Below are 20,008 nucleotides of genomic sequence, written 5' to 3'. Positions count from 1 at the left end.
CCTGTGTGTGTGTCTCTATTCTGTGCTGTAATTCAACTGTCTTTTCATCCTTAGGTTGGAAATCGGGATGATTCAAACCTCTACATTAACATGAAGCTGAAGGCTGCTGCTGAGGTAATCCTGGACTTTTAGGACTACTTTTTACCCTCCTACAGTTGGTGAGATCTGAATATGAAAAACCAGATGCAAGTCAATAGTTTTGTCTAAGTTTTTGCAGTATTGGAGAAAGCACTGTTGGCCTGAGTTGTCAATTACAAGAATGTAGTGTAGGTGTGTAACCTGAGAGCCAAGTGGGGTCCTGTGGTCACAGCAGTGTGGCTTGGTGCCACTTTTTGTGTGATCATCACATATTACATTTGTCTGAAGTGCTGTCTTTCCTGACCCGTAGCCTTGTCCTTGCCTTCCCTGAATGCCTTGTGCCTGCAGTTGCTTTGTGCTTGTCACAGGTAGAATATTACATGCTGCAATAGGGCAGGAGCACAGATTAGGGCATTTTTCCCTAGGTGATAGCTGGCATTTCTGCTGGTATTTTAAGGCAGTGTGCTGTCAAGCAAAGCTGATGTTGTTCATGTCAAAAGGTGAATAGGGCAGTTAAAAGACAGACTCAGAAGGCAAAGCACTAATCTTTCTTTGATGGTATTTCTAAATCGTAGGACTTGGAGCCTCAGGAATGGAGATAGTCTTGGGAAATGTGACAGAATGCAGCTGTGATTTAGCTGGATAGAGAGATTAGCCAGGTCAGTTCAGAAATCAGATAATTCATTGTTATTCTCATTTGCAGATTGGGATCAGTGCCAATCACATAAAATTGCCAAACACAGCAACAGAAGCTGACGTAAGTAATACACCCAGTGATGAAAAAATATATAACTTCAGTGTTGTGCTGAAGATATCTTTACCCTGTCATTGTATAAAAAGGACTATTTGCCTATTGATACTAACTAATGAAAAAATAATTGGAACCTGCTGACATATTTTTGTGGGTTTTTTTTAAAGAAAACTAAACCACTGCAATGTAAAGTTTAGAGACTTTAGGAGATTTTTTTTTTTAATAAAAAATGTAGGTGATTTATACTTTTGGGTGGAAAAACTAAACATAAAGTTTGTATCTTTTAATCCAGATAGGATTATGTTTTTTGCTCTTGCATAAGTCATATTTCATTTCATCAGCCATTAGTTTTTTTGGTGTTTACTGTTGTAGGTTCTCAAGTGCATTGCCTCTTTGAATGCAGACCCAGCTGTTCATGGCTTTATAGTGCAGCTGCCACTCGACTCCGATAAACCCATCAACACAGAAAAAATAACCAATGCTGTTGCACCTGAGAAGGATGTGGATGGGTAAACTGGCTTCACCCCTGGAGAGTGTGACAGCTACTCCAGAAAGAAACCTTTTTTCCTTTATTTTCTCTTGAACAGTGAGGCTGGGTATCTTACTTGGCCTATTATTCTTTTAAAATACAGCTTAAGTAGCATCAATGCTGGGAAACTGTCTAGAGGGGACCTTGGAGACTGTTTTATTCCGTGTACGCCAAAGGGATGCATGGAACTGATCAGGCAGACAGGTAAGGAGGTTGCCATGCATTATTCATGAGTGCAGTAGTCTTCAATAAGTGTAGAAATCACACACATTTCAAGGCTCTGCTTCACAACTTTTGCTGAGATATCACATTTCATCTCTGCTGCCTTAGACAGTAAAAGAACTAGGTTAAAATGGTCTTTCCTTTCTCCCTGCCAACTGCAATTCCCTACCACACACAACAAAGAAGAACTGAATTCTGAAGTACCAGGGCCAGACTTAAACTGACCAGGACACCAGAGCAGTTTGAACCAGGCTGCACAGTGACCTCTCTTGTGCTCTCTCCTGACTCTCTGTGGTGCAGGTGTCCAGGTGGCAGGGAAAAGAGCCGTGGTGATCGGTCGCAGTAAGATTGTGGGTGCTCCCATGCACGACCTGCTGCTCTGGAATAATGCAACAGTCACCACGTGCCATTCCAAGACCTCCACCCTGGCTGAGGAGGTAAGGGCAGGCTGTAGTTACTTGTTCCAGGCCACTGCTGCTCCATGCACAGTGTGCTGCTGCTGTGAGTCATTAGGTCTGGGATGTCTTTCATCTGAATTGGTTTCCCAGTCCTGCTCATTGCATAGTTGTGTAAATACTTCTGCTGGAATAGGATCTTGATTATTTTTGGCACTTAATTAGATGGGTTTAATTATAACAATAAAATTATTATTTTTGTTGTCTTTGAGCAAGTGCTGAGAATTTAATCATCCCTTCCTAATCTCCATGTAGGGGTTGGCAAAACTGCATATGTTTTTGTTGTTTTAATTTTTTTTTTTTTACCAAAAAGACCAGGTGGTCTTCTGCTCTAATGGCTGAGAAATGTTAGGCCAAATGATTTCTCAGTTGCTTTATTTTTTTCAGTCGATTTTCTATGACAGGGAGTTGGTACCATTTTCTTCTTCAGCAGTGAGAGTGACAGAAATAGTGTTTTGCTATGCTGCCACCTACTTGGATTTCGTAGAGCCATCAGCACTGCCAGGCTCTGTACGCAAGTATTAAAGCTGAAAAGGGAGTAGGAGTGTTTGAATATAACTCACAAAGTAGATCAGAAACACTGCAATGCTTCACATCATTAAGTTGCTGTTCAGCAAGACCATCATTAGGTTGATTAAAAATTGAAGTGCTAATACTTAATGGTATCTTAAAAATAGTTTATATCCCTTGAAGATTAAAGGAAAAAAAAATCCAAGGGATAGCAGCTTCCTAAGCAAATGTGAATGAGGCAGTGCAGGAGCTGACAACGAGCTTTAATCGGCGTCTTTAACACCAGCTTCATGACTGGATCTGTCAAATGTACTGAATAGTCCCTGAATGAATATTAGTGCTGAAATACAGTCAGCTTCCCCTGGAGTTGTGTGTTATGCAGTCCTGGACATGAAAAGCACAAGACAGTGCTGTCACAAGTGAAGTACTGCTTTGTTCTGTGCAGGGGTTGTTCTTGGCGGAACAAGATGAGTTCTTGCTGTCTGATGAGTGCTGGGTATATTTCTAGCACTGAATGTGCAGGGATATTTGAAGGAAGAGAAGAATATTCAAAAGGCTTTAATTTTATCTAAATGTAGCCTGTATGATCCACTTGGGAATCATGGAGGAGTTCAGAGGAGGTTGTGAAGTGTTGACTAGCAATAGTTCGGGGTAGGAGTGTGAAAATAGGCCATTATTTCTAGCTGCAGGAATTTGTCCTTGCCAAGGAACTGGCAGCTACCTTTAGCTGCTGAGAGTGCCCTTCCATGCCTCCACTGGCAGTGGGTGAGCACAGTTTTACTGCAGCTCAAGCTGATCTCGCTTGCTGCAGATGCAGCTCTGCATTTTTCCCTTGCCAGCATGATACTCAGTTGTTTGTTGTTTTACAATTTTTTTTGTAGGTTGGCAAAGCTGACATCCTGGTGGTTGCAGCTGGTAGAGCTGAAATGGTAAAAGGTGAATGGATCAAGCCTGGTGCAATCGTAATAGACTGTGGAATTAACCATGTGCCAGGTGCGTGGGCAGTGTGTAACAAGTGGGGATGTGTTTGTGTATAAATGCACATGCTAAGTTCATGAATATTATCTCCTTGGCTCTATGGTCCAAATGGACTTCTTTCTCCTGTAAGTCTGTCTTAAGTAGTGATGATAACCTCTGACAATGCCAAAGTAAAGAGAACAATGATCTGAAGGACTCTACTAAAGCAGATCAGTGGCAGTTTTGATTCAGCCTTCAATGAGGCTGATGATTAATGGAGGAAAGAGGAAGCCTATGAAATATTGCAACAGAATATCTATTTAATTTTGCCCCAGCTACATGGTGAAGTCTTGTCACTGTTGTCACTTTGGAGCACAGGGCATTGCTGTCATCACTTCGTGCTTGGATCTGTTCAAGCAGTTCCCTTTGAAGTACAGAAATGACAAGCACTCTCTTAAAGTAGCTGTGGATTTGTTGAATCACAGCATTAACTTCTTAGGCTTGAATGGCTGTTGTCTTGAAACAAAGCAGGTTGTGCAAGAGTATTGGTGACAATGGCTCAGGCATAGAATAAAGTGCTTTAACATAATGGATTTTAGGGTAGGGTTTCACTTAGCTGCTCCTTCCTTATAAAGATGCTACAGACAGTCTGGCAATTTCTGTTTTCATCTCATTTAAAATCCAAATTACAGATATTGAATGATATGGAAAATTAGTCACTCTTTCTGTGCTACACCCACAAGCCTTTTAAAAGGTAGTTTTCATAATTAATCAGTGATTTTGTTGCCATTATTTAACAGAATGTAAAGAAATTTCTGTTCAGTGGTCTTGTTACTCAAAGTTGACATTAGGCTGCTTTTAAAAACATGAGTCCTCTATCTAATTAAAACTAAAAAGTCATCTGCTGTTGCTGTTTGTTGCTTGATGGTTTTGTTCCAAACAGCCCAAACTTAGGCCATTTGCCAAAACCCACAAGGTCACTGCTGATGTGCATGAAGCAGAATGGGTTGGAGCCTCCCCAGCTGACATGTTGCAAATAAAACCCCCATTGTGTTTCTGATATATGATGGTATGACCTTTTTTCAGGCTTTATGTGAACTGCATCTCTGAGGACACATCCCTGTTCCTTTGCAATTAGCCTGCCTTGAGCAGTGCACTGACATCTGAGCTTCTTGTGCAGCCAGCCCAGTCAGTGTCACATGGAATACACTTAATGGCATTGAGATTTGATAATTGAGACTTGATAGAGTATCATAGAAACTGTCACATTTTTAAATGATGGATGCTACAGGCTCTTTTTTTTTTTTTTCTTTCCTTTGGCTTTCTGAAGCTGCTGAATTTTCCTGATTTTTTTCTCCTCTAGTACTTTGTGAGAAGGTTTTCAGATGAATCTTTTGGGAAATGAGTACCAGAATTCCAGAATTGTGGGAATTGCAGTGCTACAGAAAGAACAGCAGCCAGCTTCCTGGCTTCTCCAGCTAAGTCACTGTACAGATAGAATATTGCTGCTAGTTGTGATGGTGCTTTGAATGTGATGGGGTGGGAACACATACCACAGGTATATGTGAACCCAGCTAGGTGCCTCCCAGGTGCAGCTGTGAGTTGTAGCAATGGCAATTTCTAGATATGCCTTTGGTTTGCTAGTCAGGGTACCCTGTCCAGGCAGATCCCATACTGATTTGGTATATCAGGACATTACCTCATGCAGTCTTACCAAGCTGGAGTTAGGACAAGTTATGGCCATGTAGCACCATACAAATGCAGTTGTTGTGCTTGGGAATGGAGGGTGCCTGAATGCTCCCAGGGTGCTGGTTTGGAGGCTGGAAGAGACACTTCAGCCACATCTGGCTTGGTGTACTGCAGTTAACAGAATTTCTTTCAGGTAGACAGAGAGGGAAAAACAGTCTCCTGATATCTCTACTAGAACAGACAAGTGCCTCTTACTTTCCAAACTGAGTTGTAGTTGTCTCTCCTCACTGCTGCAGTTGGAGGGCTGGTCCAGCAAATACTCTGGATGCCTTATTCCAAGCCTGTTGAAGTTGCTTTGCTAGAGAAAGGGAAAGGAGTGCAGGTAGAGGATATTCCCAGAGGTGACAGTCCCTGGAATGTCCTTCTCTGAGTCCTGATGGAGGAGGCACCTCTGCTCCTCCTAAGTTCCCTGCTATGGGATTTTGCAGCCCTTGCTAGCAAGAAACCATGAGAGTGGAATATGAGAGCAGCTTTTTTGCAGCATGGTTATAGTGTCACTGATACCCCCTGTAACTAGCTTGTATTTTTTAAGAGTGGGATGATGAATATTGAGAAGGTGGAATTATGGGGAGAGATGGCAAGTGTTGTGTGTCAGCTTTTATTCAAAAGAATATTTTGCAGGTAATTGAATAATTCCTAGGCTGTGCTCAGCAGTGCTTGGTGAGGGGTGCAGAAGCAGGGACTGGGGGATTGTTTGGTATGTGCTCATCTCTGTGTCTGTGGAACAGATGAGGCAGTCTGGAGTGCCAGCTTGTTTTCCTCCTTCTTGGGCCAAGAGCCTTCCTGGCCAGGATGGCTGATGAGCCTGCTTGGCATCCTTGGAAGAAAATAAAATTACATTATTTACTGTTTGCAGCCTTAATTAAATTGGTCTCTAGGGAGGAAGGCCAGGATGGTCTGCAGTTCAGGCAGCAAACTGACAGTGGCTGTAGAAACACTGGTTACCAGCTGTGATGTTGTTCAGGCTTTGAGCTTTAGGGAGAAGTAGTGCTGCTTAAAACACACAGCAAAGCATCCAAGCTGCTAATTGTCAGTAACAATGCAGCTAAAAAACAATGTTGGCTTTTGTTCTCGCTTTGGTTTTGACATAATCAGCTGTTGAGGAGTTTGGTTTCTGTTCCACTCCTCCCCCTCACCAGATGTATATGAAAGTTACTGATTGTGTTCTGTTCAAATATACACTTACTGTATGCAATATAACATTTCAATAGAACAACATTAAAATCTATTTTCAGGTTTTCACACTGGTTAGAAGCTCCCTAGAGTCCTTTATCTGAAGTGGCAATCTGCCATTCCAGGAGCAACTTAAATTTTCTGATTTTATGCGCAGTAATCAGTGACTTCCTTAGATGACTGTGCTAGTTTACTAATTTATTTTGTCTCTTCCTCTCTTTATGGGTGGGTTTAAAGGTCACCACTGGAAAAAAGGACTATGTCTGCTTCTGAATTGTCAGGTCATATAGTTGAGCAGGATATAGTAAAATACGTTGCCCAAGAGAAAGATTATCTTACTGAAGCTTTCTTAAGGCACCTGTGAAGTTTGTTTCGACAAGACTGATCTCTGTGAACAGCAGTATTTACTGGTCCATCATTAAACTAGCAGTGATAACTGAAAAGCTCAGCACTTTCTGCCTTCAGGTGCAGAAAGTGCAGGTAATTATTCAATAGTAAGGCCCAGATGCCTCCAAAATGGAACAGAGCAAATGTGAACCTGGGGTGTTTGGAACAAGTCAGCTGTGTTTCATCTCTCACCTCTTCATGACTGTTGGTTTATATCTCATTCAAACTGCCCTGTGGGCAATGAGCCACTGAGAAAAGACTTGCATCTCCAGGAAAGGGAGATCTGTCTGGCTGAGGATAGATGGTGCTTAATGGGAGGATGTGTTGCATGGGCTGTTGACACTCTGCAAGTGAAGTATGATGATAACAGCTTCATCTTGTGATGTTGTCTTAGCTGTTTTATCTTTCTTTGCAGCTTCTTGGGTACTCAGCTTCTATTTTGTTTGCTCCAGCAGAATTAAAGACTTCAGCTTCAGTCAGTGCTGTCTCCTCTGTTGCTGTGCTGAAATGTGATGTGTGACTTAGTTTTCTCCTTAAATCCCCAGACAGCACAAAGGCCAGTGGAAAAAGAGTTGTGGGAGATGTGGCATACAGTTCAGCAAAGGAAAAGGCTTCTTTCATCACCCCAGTTCCCGGTGGTGTTGGGCCCATGACTGTGGCCATGCTAATGCAGGTACTGAGCAGACTCTGGTCATCTCCTCTGCGTGTGCTTTGGGGTGTGTTGCTGCTGGCCATCAGCACACTGCCAAAGCAGCTGCTGCTCCCTTCTTGCTCTTGAAAAATCCAGTTAGGATTTCCAGCTTCTAGTCCAGACAATCTGGATTCAGTTAACTGAGGAAAAAGATGGACTTTAGGGAATGTTAGAACAGAGGTTTCTGGTTGGTCAGTTTTGGGAGATTTTTTTTTAGGGTTTTTTGAGTGTGGTCACTCAAAACCATAAGAAATGGTCCTGTCCTATAATGCTCTGGGTGTAATTCTGAAACTATCTTTAGGGCGACTGGATAGAAAGAGTAACAGTATAAACCAGCTCCCTCTATTTCTATGCTTTGCTTAAAAAACCCTGCTGGCACAGAACACCCCAAAAAATCCAGCACACTGGAAGACCAGTAGAAGGATAGATATGGTGGGATATTTTTTTTTAAAGAAAACAGCAAGCGGAATCTCATTTTGTATTATTAGCAAATGCTTTAATAAAAACACTTTGGTTTAAACTCAAACTGAGACATTCAGGAGGGGCAAACCTTTATGGTCTCTTTGTTAACCAGTGCAGTTTGTGCAATGGTAGTTGCTTTAATGCATTCACTTGCTCATTTTAGAGCACTGTGGAGAGTGCACAGCGTTTTCTGGAGAAGTTCCAGCCTGGAAAATGGACCATCCAATACAACCAGCTTACCCTAAAGATACCTGTTCCAAGGTAATGCTTTCAAATTAAGGCATTCTAAGGCCTTCCTGAGGAAACAGAGCTAAGCTGCAGTGGTGCCATGATATCTCTTGGAGTGTTCTTGGACTTTCACAGACTTCAGGCCAGCTAGATGGTTGCTGATTGAAGAAATAGTGAAAAACATGTATTTTGGAAAATTTTCAGTCTGGCATGCCAAAACAGTAGTATCTTTGAATAGGAGTTGCTCAAATCCACAGGGAGCAGCTGAAAACATCAAAATTCCATATGGGATCATTATACATTGTCTGCAGAAGGCATTTGGGAAAATGGGGAGGGTGGGGAGAGGGGTTGTTGTTTGTTTTGGGTTTGGCCTTTTTTTTATGTTTAGAAAGGCAACTCTGAGAATGTGTCTGTTCTAATGTACCTGATACTTGTGGGATTGATTGATTTAACTAGTAGGGTTTAAAGATTGACTTCTAAAATATAGATTAGGTGTTTGTAGTTTATTCCCTACAGAAGCGGTGGAATTAGTGGAAGTCTTTGACTTATAAACTCCTCTTGCTCTTTTTCTTTAAGTGATATTGAAATCTCCAAGTCTTGTATGCCCAAGCCCATTGATCAAGTTGCAAAAGAAGTTGGCCTTTTCCCTGATGAGGTGGAGCTCTATGGCCAAACTAAAGCCAAGGTTCAGCTCTCAGTTCTGAAACGTCTGCAGAACCAGCCAGATGGCAAATACGTCGTTGTCACTGGGTGGGTGCTTCCTGAACTGAGACATCACTTACAAGATGAAAAGAAATTTTATTAGCATGGCTTGCTGTGGAATTGTCTTTTGGTGGGGTGGCTGTATGGGGTGCTCTGGGTTTTAGTAAATCACACTGTGAAAATACTGTAGTTTGGGAAGTAGATTGATCACTTGTGGCAAACAGTGGGGGAACATAGCTTAACATTTCTCTCCAGCAGATGAATTTGGTCTACAGGGTAGACTGGTTCCAGGCCAAACTTCTCCTGGTCTAGTAGCCTGCCTTCAGTAGAAACTAGCAAATTGTTTCAGAGCAGTAGCTATGTGATGATTTGCTAATCTCTTTGCAGTTTTGAATTGATGAAGATTAGCTGAAGTATGAGCCAGTTCAGAATTTGAATTCTGATTAGCTGCAATCACTGGGTGACTGTTTTGTCCCTGGGATTTGATTCTCACCCAGTACAAGGGTGTAATTGTGTCTTTTCTGCTTTGTTGCTGCAGAATAACTCCCACTCCCCTGGGAGAGGGGAAGAGCACCACCACTGTTGGCCTTGTCCAAGCCTTAGGAGCACACCTTCACCAGAATGTCTTTGCCTGTGTTCGGCAGCCTTCTCAGGGGCCAACTTTTGGCATAAAAGGTATGATTGTTCTGTTGCTTGCAGTTGACCTAAATGGACAAAGATGGCATTTAGAAATACTATTCTTCTGCACTGTAGTTTTACATTATTTCTAGTTACAAGTCCATTTATTTTAAGAAAAAAGGGCTTTGGGTAAGTTTTTAGTTTTGTCTTCAAGGTACTGTGTTGGGATTTAAACTCAGCTGCTCAGTGGGAGCTGCCCTCTTGGAGCCATTAAGCAAACAGATGTAATAGCACTCTGGGCTGGAGACAGCTGCATTGGTGTGGTCTGACTGTTGTCTCTCTGCAGGTGGAGCTGCAGGTGGTGGCTATTGTCAAGTTGTCCCAATGGAAGAGGTAATTCTTGATACAAAGCCTCATTGCACTCACAGCTCACAGACCCTGAAGAGATACTGCAGTCAGATAACTTAGAAAATATATGAGTTTGTGACCTAGTGTAGCACTTGAAAGAACTGGTTGCTTGATTTCAGCAAAGCTTGATTATTTTAAGCAAACAGCCATCCTTGTGTTGTTTCAGAAGTGTGCCTTCATGGTCAGGAAACTTCATAGAGCTAGGAATTCCCAGTTTCTCTCTTCCCTCCCCTTCTCTGCCTTGAATTGCTGTGTACCCTGGAGCGAAGTACATCCTGTGCCTCATTTTCCCAGTGCTGAAATGAAGATGATAATGGCTTAATGCATTTTGGAAGAATATTGCATAGTTCTGTCAGTTGTGGCGGCCACCGACTCTTTCTGTGAGCTCTTTTGGTGTACTTGTGTTTTAATTTACTAATATGAAATGGGAAGAGGGAATTTGGGAACCAGCAGTGCCAAGACCTCAGCCTATGGGGAGCTGGCACTGGAGCATATTTCTGGTGTGACTTGGCAACAAGTAAAATTCTGTGTTTGGAAGCAGGGAATTAAAAAGCACGTGTAGCATGTGCTCTCGTGCCTCTCTCAGCTCTCAGAGTAATTGCCTGTAGAATTCTACCTTTGTCTCATGCACTGTAGATTGACACAGGACAATTTCAGGAAGAAAAGTAGAAACGATCAGAAGGGGCTGTTTGTTCTAATTGATGCAGCAAATCCATAAAAGATAAAGATGTTCAGGAGGCAGAATATTGATTTAGTCATGTGCCAAGAGCATGTGTGAAGAATAGATGTGACAGGAAAAATAACCTCCTCCTCTTTGGGAGTGTTAGTAAGACAAGCCAAAATATCTGACTGTGTGCTGCAGTGGGAAATAGCCACACTCTAGGAACCAAACTGGCTGGAATGACTTTTTTTAAGTATGACCCATGTGGTAGAAATAACACATCGTTTTTTGGGGGTGTTTTAGTCAATGTATGTCTGGTAAAATCAAAGTGTCTGGAGTCACTAGTTACAATAATGACCTTGATACATCTTAATAATTCTGCATGCAGTTTTCATCCTATGGAAAAAATAACAAGTGAAAAACTTTTGAGTTCATACTGCAGAACAGAAGTAATAATAATTGCTTCTTGTTGCATGTGTGCAGAATAAGACAACAATTAGCATTGCTAATTAGGATTTATAATTGGTGTGTGACTAGCTGCATTCTGTTTTAGCTTTGTGGGTTTTGAGACCACATAACAAGGCTTCAGTAAAATGGTGTTGTAATGTATTCTGTCACAGAACCTTTTCTAATATCCCCTTTCATCTTCCGTTGCTGCTTTGCTAGAGATGAAGAGGATTGTTTTAACCACACCTTTTACTCACCTGCCATAATCATTGGATCATTTAGGTTGGAAAAGACCTTTAAGATCACCAAGTCCAACCATTCCTCCAGCACTGCCAAGCCCACCACTAAACCATGTCCCCAAGTGCCACTGCATGTTTTTGAAATACCTCCAGGGATGGTGACCCCACCATTTCCCTGAGCTGCCTGTTCCCATGCTTGACAACCCTTTCCATGAAGAAATTTTCCCTCATAGCCAATCTAGATCCTTCACCAGCTTCACAGCTACAGTGCAGCCAGATAACTCATGCAGTCAAACCCACTCAAACTATGTTTTAATGAGATAGAACTAAGAAAACTACTAGCAGTGTCACTGTGTAGTACGTGGTCTACAAGTTCTGCCTGTGATTCTGTGTTTGGGTGGTTACCTTAATCAGAGCTCTGTGCAGCCACAGAGCTCCACTGCTAGTGCTGCACAAGGTTGCTAGTTCCAGTTTAGCTCAGACTCCCTTGTGGGAGCAGCAGCCACTTCAACTAATGTATGTGTGAAACCTGCTGTGCATATGAGGGGGTCAGTAAGAAGGTGAAAGAGGAGCAATGCAGAACACAGAGTGTGCTGAAGTTGGGTCTTTAAGTGCCAAAGGAGCCTGTGAGAACCGTTCTGGTGGAGGGGAAAAGAAAAAAACAAACAACTTTTTATTTGGGAGCTTTGTTTTAGAAGTTTGTAAAATGACATGAATGTGGGGGAGGCATTTTTATGTTTTAAAGAAATTCTTTCCTCTCTTCCACATACTGCACTGAGCAATCTCTCCCCCTCCACCCTCACCCACTTTAACATTACTATTAATACTCCTCTTTCCATCTGTCTACGGTGAGTTGGAATAAATGAAAATTGCAGCAGGATGAGGTAACTGATATGTTGTATGTCCTCTAGTTTAACCTTCACCTCACCGGTGACATCCATGCCATCACTGCAGCCAACAACCTGGTCGCTGCTGCTATTGACGCACGCATGTTCCACGAGCAGACTCAGTCTGACCAGGTACAATCCTCTCTTATCATGTATTTGATCCCAGCCCACTTTGGCCAGGCTGTTTTGGATGTGCCAGCAGTGCTGATTAACTGCTTGTTTCTTTTTGCAAGGCTCTCTACAACCGTTTGGTGCCATCTGTCAATGGTGTCAGGAAGTTCTCAGACATTCAGATCCGAAGGCTACAGGTGAGCTCGCTGCTTTCTCTTGGTTTCTGGTTTTGTTCCATTTACTTATCCTTTAGGTAGGCAGAGCTACGTTACACAAGCCCCTGTGTTGTCCCTTCGGTCATTCTGCTGGCGTTTGTTTTTTACACAAAATGTGCAAAAGTGTGGTAACCCTTCATACAGCTCAGAAAACAGATGCAGCCCAAGGGGAGGAATCATTGCTATATCTCTGTCAAATACAGTATGGTTAACATAGTGGGAAGAAAGAAGGTTAGTATCCTTTATTAGTGTTGTCAGTTCAGTGTCCTTAATGTAGTTTTAGAAAGGACCAGAATCAATCTCTGTACCTAACATACAGCTGGAGATTAGTGGTTCCCATGTGACAGCTGTGTAGAAAGCACAGCATAAAAAAAAAGGCAATTCATAAAATTCAGCAAAAAGAGAACATACAGAATTTTGTTTGTCTTACCCAGATTAAGAAAACAAAGAAAAATGAAAAAAAAAACCCCACCCATTCCCTACATGGCAAATTTCTCCTCTGAAAGAAAAAAAAAAAAAGAATTCCCAGTTAGATAAGTAGCCCTGTCATTGAATGGCAGCCCCTGAGCAGCCCACAGCTCCTCTGATCCTTGAAACTTAAGGGCATGTGCAAGTTCACATTGGCTTCTGCAAAAATGAGGATTAGCAGATGAATAGTTTTGCACTGGGCTTGAACCTTGCAGCTAAGGAGGACAGACTGAGCCCTGATGAACTCCTTCAAGGTACAAGCCTTGTTCTGTAGAGTATTCAGGCTGGATCAGTTGCCCATTTGGAAGTCAGGAGCAATTGTCAGACTACTTGGGAAAGTAAAACTCTGATATATTAATTGGCTATAATGTCTTAAACAATTAGAGAATGTGTGGTTTACTTCCATTGCTGAGCAAGAAATGATGTCATACTGCTTGGTGTTCCTGATGGACTGCTGAGGGAACTCTACCCTAACCGTTCTTCTGGTTATTGAATGTCAAGATGTGAACAGAATGCTAATACTCCAGAAAGATGGTATCTCTGTCATTGTTGTTGTTTATTTCCTTTTCTAAATGATATGCTTGAAGAGGAAAAGAACAGACTTTCTTCTTCCCTGCTGTTCTTCAGGAGAAAAATACGACTTAACTGTCTGGTTAATTAAAAAAATGTTGCTCGTTCATAAATCAACTATATCGTTCTCCCTCATGCCTAAGCTTGTGCTTTTATCAGACTTCTTGAGATAATTCTTCCCTCAATTAAACAATTTGGCAAACTGCCCATCCTCTCAGTGTGTTCAAGACCAGCTTTCTGGGATGCTGACAGCCTTGTGACTGAATTGTTTAATTCCTCCTTTGTGCTGCTTTAACCGGCATGCTGAAAGCAGTGGCTTTAAATACGTGTGGCTGTGTGCAGTGACCCCAGGCAAACTAATGAGAATTGGATGTAAGCATGTGAGACTAATGACGAGAGCCAGGCGTGGAAGGAACTGCAGAGCTGTCTCTTTACTCTTTCTGTAGGTGCCTTGCACAAAGCTTGGTGACAGCCTGCCCTATTGAGCTCCACTGTCTGCCTTGCCCTTTCCAAGCTGGACAGCAGCAAGCTCTGTCCAGTATATGCTGATATGGATCATCTTATGTTCTTGTGGGATTTGGAAGAAAGGCTCCCAAAAAGTCAGCCCCTCCTTATTTCTGAATATGCAGGTGCTGCTGCCAAAGCCTCAATGCTGCAGTAAAAGGTTCATTTCTGTGAATATTCTCACTATTATACATCTTATTTGTCTTTTCTTCCCATAGAAACTGGGCATTAACAAAACTGATCCTATGGCTTTGACAAAGGAAGAAGTAAATGCTTTTGTGAGACTGGACATTGACCCAGGCACCATAACATGGCAAAGAGGTACTAGAGACATTAAATGAAAAAAAACATGTCAAAAGAGACATTTGCAGTTGCAGCTGAAACTGTGTTTCCTGGAAAAATGGGAAAGAGGACAGAGCTGGTTACTCCCTCCTTAAGTTTGGTGGGATAGTTGCCTGCAGCTGGGATCCCGTTTCTGAAGGGTCTAACACGGGCTTGAATCTGCTCTGAATTCACAAACATTATGAGTTTGCTAATGGGTGACAGTTTGTGTTTCTGGATTTGTCAGTCACTGAGAGAGTTGAATTTTGCAACTGTAGCCAACAGCCTTTTCACCTTACTGCTCTGTGAGTAAGGGGAGAGGATTCTGCTCTGGAATTAAACTCAGTTTTAATCTGCCCACATGCTCTGTGGGGGGCTGACAGCAAATGAAGACCAGATTTTTTAAAAGGTTTTGAAGCATAGTTGAAGGTACAATCATTCTCTGGTCAGGCAGATATAATATTTCAGTATCAAAAGAATTTTAAAACTGGACTCTTTTCTCGATTAGGCTCCAGATGTATTGCTTTTTCTTCTTTCTTTTAAAATAAAGTATGAAATGTGTTCTCCAGAATTTGCTTCATAACCTGTCATGAGACTAAAATAGTCTGCCTCATGGGAAATACTTGATAAAACACTTGGAATATTTCAAGCATATAGAAGGAAACAGCAAATTTAAGCCAGTATTTCATAGTTTTTGTTTCCAAGGTAATTTGACTTAATGGAGCTATATTAAACAATCCTTACTAAATAATAGTATCTGACCATTTTATCACTTAACTTATGAAGTGTTCATTTTATTTCTTTTCGACTGCAGTAATTTCTTGGATTCATATTGGTTAATGATGGTGAAAAATCAATTGGAGTAATATTATCAGTTCTGCTTTTCAGAGAAGCTTTGGTCTGGTGGTTAATGCACACAAAGGGATGCAGGCTCCCTCTGAATGCAGTGCAGGCTCTGGTGTATCTGTGGGTATCTTAATTTAATTTCCGTTTTTGTGTAAGAATCATGTTTAGAAGCACTTGCTATTCTTCAGGAGAGGATACTTTCTCAAACTGCCATCTTCTCTTCATTGGTGACCTGGCTGGGTGTTTGTCACAGGGCAAAGATGTGAATTTATGGGCAATATCTTACCTCTGCATTCCTTGCAGTACTGGATACAAATGACAGATTCCTTAGGAAGATCACCATTGGACAATCTGTAACAGAGAAAGGCTTCTCACGGACGGTAATTGTTCCCTTTTCTGGCATGTTTAAAAAGTACTTTGAAAAAGGTGTTTCTAAAGCAAGTTTCTGTAACTCCAGCTGTTTTCATCTTTGACCGTTATATTGTTAAAAGAAAAAGCAGAAAGTCTTCTCAACTGAACAGTTAAATTTGCTACCAGTGCTGTATTTAGTTTTATTGTCTCTTCCCTCCTCAGTGTTGTCTCCTGAATGTTGGCTTCCCAAACTGGGGTGTGTCTGGCATAACATTGGTACATGAGTGCCCTTTCTAAAGGTGATCATGACAGTGGTTCATCTTCACTACTGCAGGTGTTTTGGGTGGGGTTTATCTGGCCAAAAGTCGACACAGTATTTGAGCTTGCCTAGATTCTCATTGTATAATCAATAGAGTAAAAGAGGCAATTGGGCTGTGACTCCCCTCATCCCTTAAGTAACTGTGAAATTTATAGTTCAAATGCATTGTGCTCAGAAAAGCCTCTTTCTTTTGACTTGAAATGTCCTTAGGGTACTTCGCTTCCCTAAGGTGGAAGTGTCTGCATTATGTCAGATGAATTTTACCCTACATTTCCTATGGAATCTAGTTTTTCTGCTGGTGGGCTTTTTGTCTTTTGCTGTATTGTTTAGCAATGATCAGATGAGTTAGTAAGCTCAGTCTTCAGAAATATAATTTGTTAGTGTTACGTGTTCTTACATGAATCACTAATGTTCGTGCCAGGAGAGACCCATAATAGCAGCAGAATGACTAGGTTCTATTTAATTTTGCAGGAAAAAAAATCCAGTTTAAAATGGCCAAATTAAATGAAGTGTTCTGAGAGCAATGCTTCAGATTTCTTGTATATTGTATGTCTGTATTTTTTTCTTTCTTTTCTTTATTACAGTGATGATCATTTGCCTTGTTTTGAGAATTGAACAGAGGCAAGAATTGCTGGGAGGGAATCTTAATGAGTTCATATCCTTCATTCATTTCTTGCAGGCTCAGTTTGACATCACGGTGAGCAGTGAAATCATGGCAGTCCTAGCCCTGGCCGATGGCTTGGATGATATGAAAAAGAGATTTGGCAGAATGGTGGTAGCTTCCAGCAAAAAAGGACAACCAGTTACAGCAGATGACCTTGTAAGAGTCATTGCCATTAAATGCTTTTTGCTATTATTTCTGAAAGTTTTTGGATTAAAAAACAGAAAGGCAGTTCTATGAAAAAAATTAACATATAAAAGATGAAAGATAAAATCCCAGCCCCTGTAGTTAATGAAGGTTATTTTCCTCCAGTGTGGCACCTTCACACCTTGTGCAGAGAGGGTTTGTGTGTGACCTGGGCAGAGACAAGGGTCCTGTGTGATGTGCTGTGTGTCAAGCTGCAGCTGGCATCATAGGAGTTACAGGGGAATTACGTGGTGGCTTCTACATAAAAAGCATGTTTATGAATCAGAAGAACTCGAATGTATCCTGCTGGCCATCCTGTTTCTTGGGCTCCCTGGAGTGAGGAAAACGCTGAGCAGAAGCAAAGCATTTTCAAATTCAATTACAGACAATGAAATATCTTCTCCTGGGAGTCTGTGAATGCTATAAAAGCCAAAGCATTTGCAAAAATTGTGTATTCTCTGTAAGGCAGCCTTTGATGAGGGACACAAATGTTTAATTTCCCTTCATGAAATGGTGAATGTCATAGTGCTCACGATGCCTGTTACCAGTGTGTAAAGCAGCCCTAAGCAGCAGTTGCAAGCTTCAGCACTGTTGTGCAGCTGTCCCTCTAATAACTGTTAGTTCTTGGCACGGCTGTGGAGTGTGTCAAATAGCATTTTCCCAAATGGTGCTTCACTGTGCTTTCAGGGCAATGCCCTGGCACTTCTTCCTGACCTGTATTTCCAGCTAGGTGGGACAGGGCATTAAGGCTTACCCAGCTCTTGCTATCTTGCTGCAGGTATTTTGATTCCTGGGGAGATGCGGAAGTGTTGTTTATTTGTTTTAATTCCTCCCAGGATAAGGCTAAGAAACAGTAAATTGATGGCCTGACTCTGGCCTTGTAGGAAAAGTGCTAGGCTGGAACAATTTATCTGTAAATCCCTATGTGAGACATTTGTTGGGAATGAAAAGAGCATGTGCCAAAGTTCTGTAGGCAGCTTTGAGATTTTAATTCCTACACCTAGCATGCTGCCAGTTTAACTTAAGTAACTGAGTTAAACCCTTTTTCTGGAAAACAGGGGTGTTTCTTACTGCCCATCAGCTGTGTAGGCAGATGGTGCTTGGCTTGGGAGTTTCTTTGACTTTTCTGTAGAGTCCAGGTGATAGAAGTCGTTAATCTCAATTTTTTTTAAACTTCTTTAAAAATCTAATTATATTTCTGTCCATTCCAGTTGCAGAATGGAGGATGGTATCCAACATACAGGTTTTCTTGTCTGTTATGTTTGCACTTGATGGCAGCCAGTGGCTCATGCTGTTAGGAACGTATTACCCGCTCTTCATGCAGGCAGAAATGTGATTGCAGAGACCAGGCTGGGTCCTGCTGCTGTGATGCAACCAATGCCATGGGTGTGCTACCAGGAAGTGCAAAAAAAAAAAAAAAGTCTGGGAAGGAATGTGGAATCAAAAACTCACTGCAGGTTTTTAGAGATGGGATGTATCAAGGTGCCACTGAGCGACACAGGTCTGAAATGTCACCATGGAAATCTTTCTCTGCAGTTTTCATTATTGTGGAGATGAGTGAAGTTTAAAGCTTATCCATTAAATGTTAAATAAGCTTTCATGTGGCAAGATTGAAACTAATGAAACAAAGCAGTGAATGTCTTAGAAATAGTCTTTCATATCTTTGAATGCTGCAATTCAGTTGAAATTGAAAGGGAAGAAAAAGAGATTATGGGTCAAGGTTTTCATAACTGCTGTGAACATTTGGCTCAGGACTCACAACAGCAATTTTAGTTACTTTTTCAAGTGCTGGATAACAGCTGGTTTGGTTTCCACTGGACTGTCAGTCACAAAAATGACCAAACCCACATCTTCTCTTCCCAAAGCACATGGGGATGAAATCATAAGCTTTCTTTGCACAGGAAGGAGAATTCAGCAGGGTATGTGGCTTGCACCTGGGAGGAAATGCGGGCTCCAGTGTTTGCCTTTCATGTCAGCCTGGTTGTTCTCATCAGAACAGAGGCTGACTTTAAAAGTTATTTCTGCACAAGAACTTGAGCAGGATGTAGCAGATTGTTACGACATTTTAAGGCCAGTACATAGACCCAAGTTGCTGAAAAGAAGGAAGAAAAATCCAAGACAAATAGACCTACAAATCTAAGAACATTGATTTCTGCTGCTGAAAGGGCTGCAGTAAACCATACCTTGCTATAGCATTGAACCGTGAATTAATTGTTCTTTATGCCTTTGCTACAAAGTGATGGCCCAGCAAAGTCCCAAGCAAGAGGCTGTTCCCACCAGAAATCACAGATCCTCTTAGAGGAATGTAAAGGTCATTTTTCTGCTTTGCCCTGACTAGAGTTATTTCTATGTTGAGTGACTTCTCAACTTTTGGTTCTGGTACCAAAAGCCCACGAGGACAAAATCAGAGCCTTTACACTTCATAGGAACCATCTCAAAGTCTTGGTACATCTGGAAACTGATTGTCCTTTTTTCTTTTAGGGAGTAACTGGAGCTCTGGCTGTCTTGATGAAAGATACTGTTAAACCAAACCTCATGCAGACACTAGAGGTAAGCACAGGTTATTTGATTCTTGTTTCTGAGAAGGCACTTAGAGCAACTGATTTACTTAATTCATCATAGTCAGATTTAGTTAATTCATCATAGCTCTGCTGAGCTCAAATTGGGGGTTTACTGTGGTTTTGTGCTCAGGGCTAGGGGAGAGGGCTGGGTTCCTCCTATGTCTGCCACTGGCATGTGGGATGACCCTGAGCAAATGCACTAAACTTTGCTCTGTCTTTGGTCTGTTGTCTTTAATGTCAAGAAGTCTTTTGGGAATTTAAATGGTGTGGATGAAGGAGAATGACAAAGAGTTGCTGGGATTTAGCCATCCTTTTCCTAAGCGGATTAATACCTCCACTTGTGGAGATTATAATAATCCTGTTTGCCCTGTAGTCCTTATTGCTGATAACAAATGTCTGATCAGAAGGCTTTAAGATCTGTCTTCTAAAAGTGTTTTTCTTTACTTTCAGATACCACAGTGCTTAGCTCCTGACATGCTGCATATTTGCAAAATTGCACTTTCTGATTTCCCCTTTCTCTCTCTCCTGCATCCCCCTTGTTCTAGGGAACACCAGTGTTTGTTCATGCTGGACCTTTTGCCAATATTGCACATGGGAATTCCTCTGTGTTGGCAGACAAAATAGCATTGAAGCTGGTGGGCAAAGATGGTTTTGTTGGTAAGTGTGTGGAGTGTGGGGTATTTTTGGTTTTTGTTTTGGAGGGATCTGCCTTTTTTTATTATGACTGTCTTTGGGCTTTTT

The 20,008-nt window shown here is 41.6% G+C and overlaps 1 protein-coding gene across 2 annotated transcripts in view; it reads left to right on the top strand.

The window, feature by feature from the left end:
* The window catches only part of MTHFD1 (methylenetetrahydrofolate dehydrogenase, cyclohydrolase and formyltetrahydrofolate synthetase 1), a 39,722-nt gene that overhangs the window by 10,162 nt on the left and 9,552 nt on the right, over positions 1-20,008 (top strand). For both annotated transcript variants that reach the window (XM_021554539.4, XM_021554537.4), the window contains 18 exons: positions 55-114; positions 782-835; positions 1,202-1,338; positions 1,462-1,562; positions 1,881-2,017; positions 3,427-3,538; positions 7,357-7,484; positions 8,128-8,225; positions 8,769-8,942; positions 9,433-9,569; positions 9,859-9,905; positions 12,179-12,286; positions 12,388-12,462; positions 14,241-14,343; positions 15,493-15,569; positions 16,539-16,679; positions 19,188-19,256; positions 19,813-19,924. In XM_021554539.4, coding sequence (XP_021410214.2) covers positions 91-114; positions 782-835; positions 1,202-1,338; positions 1,462-1,562; positions 1,881-2,017; positions 3,427-3,538; positions 7,357-7,484; positions 8,128-8,225; positions 8,769-8,942; positions 9,433-9,569; positions 9,859-9,905; positions 12,179-12,286; positions 12,388-12,462; positions 14,241-14,343; positions 15,493-15,569; positions 16,539-16,679; positions 19,188-19,256; positions 19,813-19,924 — 1,834 coding nt within the window. In that variant the 5' untranslated portion in view covers positions 55-90. The remainder of the gene's footprint in view (positions 1-54; positions 115-781; positions 836-1,201; positions 1,339-1,461; positions 1,563-1,880; positions 2,018-3,426; positions 3,539-7,356; positions 7,485-8,127; positions 8,226-8,768; positions 8,943-9,432; positions 9,570-9,858; positions 9,906-12,178; positions 12,287-12,387; positions 12,463-14,240; positions 14,344-15,492; positions 15,570-16,538; positions 16,680-19,187; positions 19,257-19,812; positions 19,925-20,008) is intronic.

This window comes from Lonchura striata, chromosome 5 (genome assembly GCF_050655825.1).
Source record: "Lonchura striata isolate lonStrDom1 chromosome 5, ASM5065582v1, whole genome shotgun sequence".
In the NCBI taxonomy this organism is placed as follows: Eukaryota; Metazoa; Chordata; class Aves; order Passeriformes; family Estrildidae; genus Lonchura; species Lonchura striata.
Note: the sequence above shows the minus strand (reverse complement) of the source record. Positions and strands in the feature narration are given on the sequence as shown.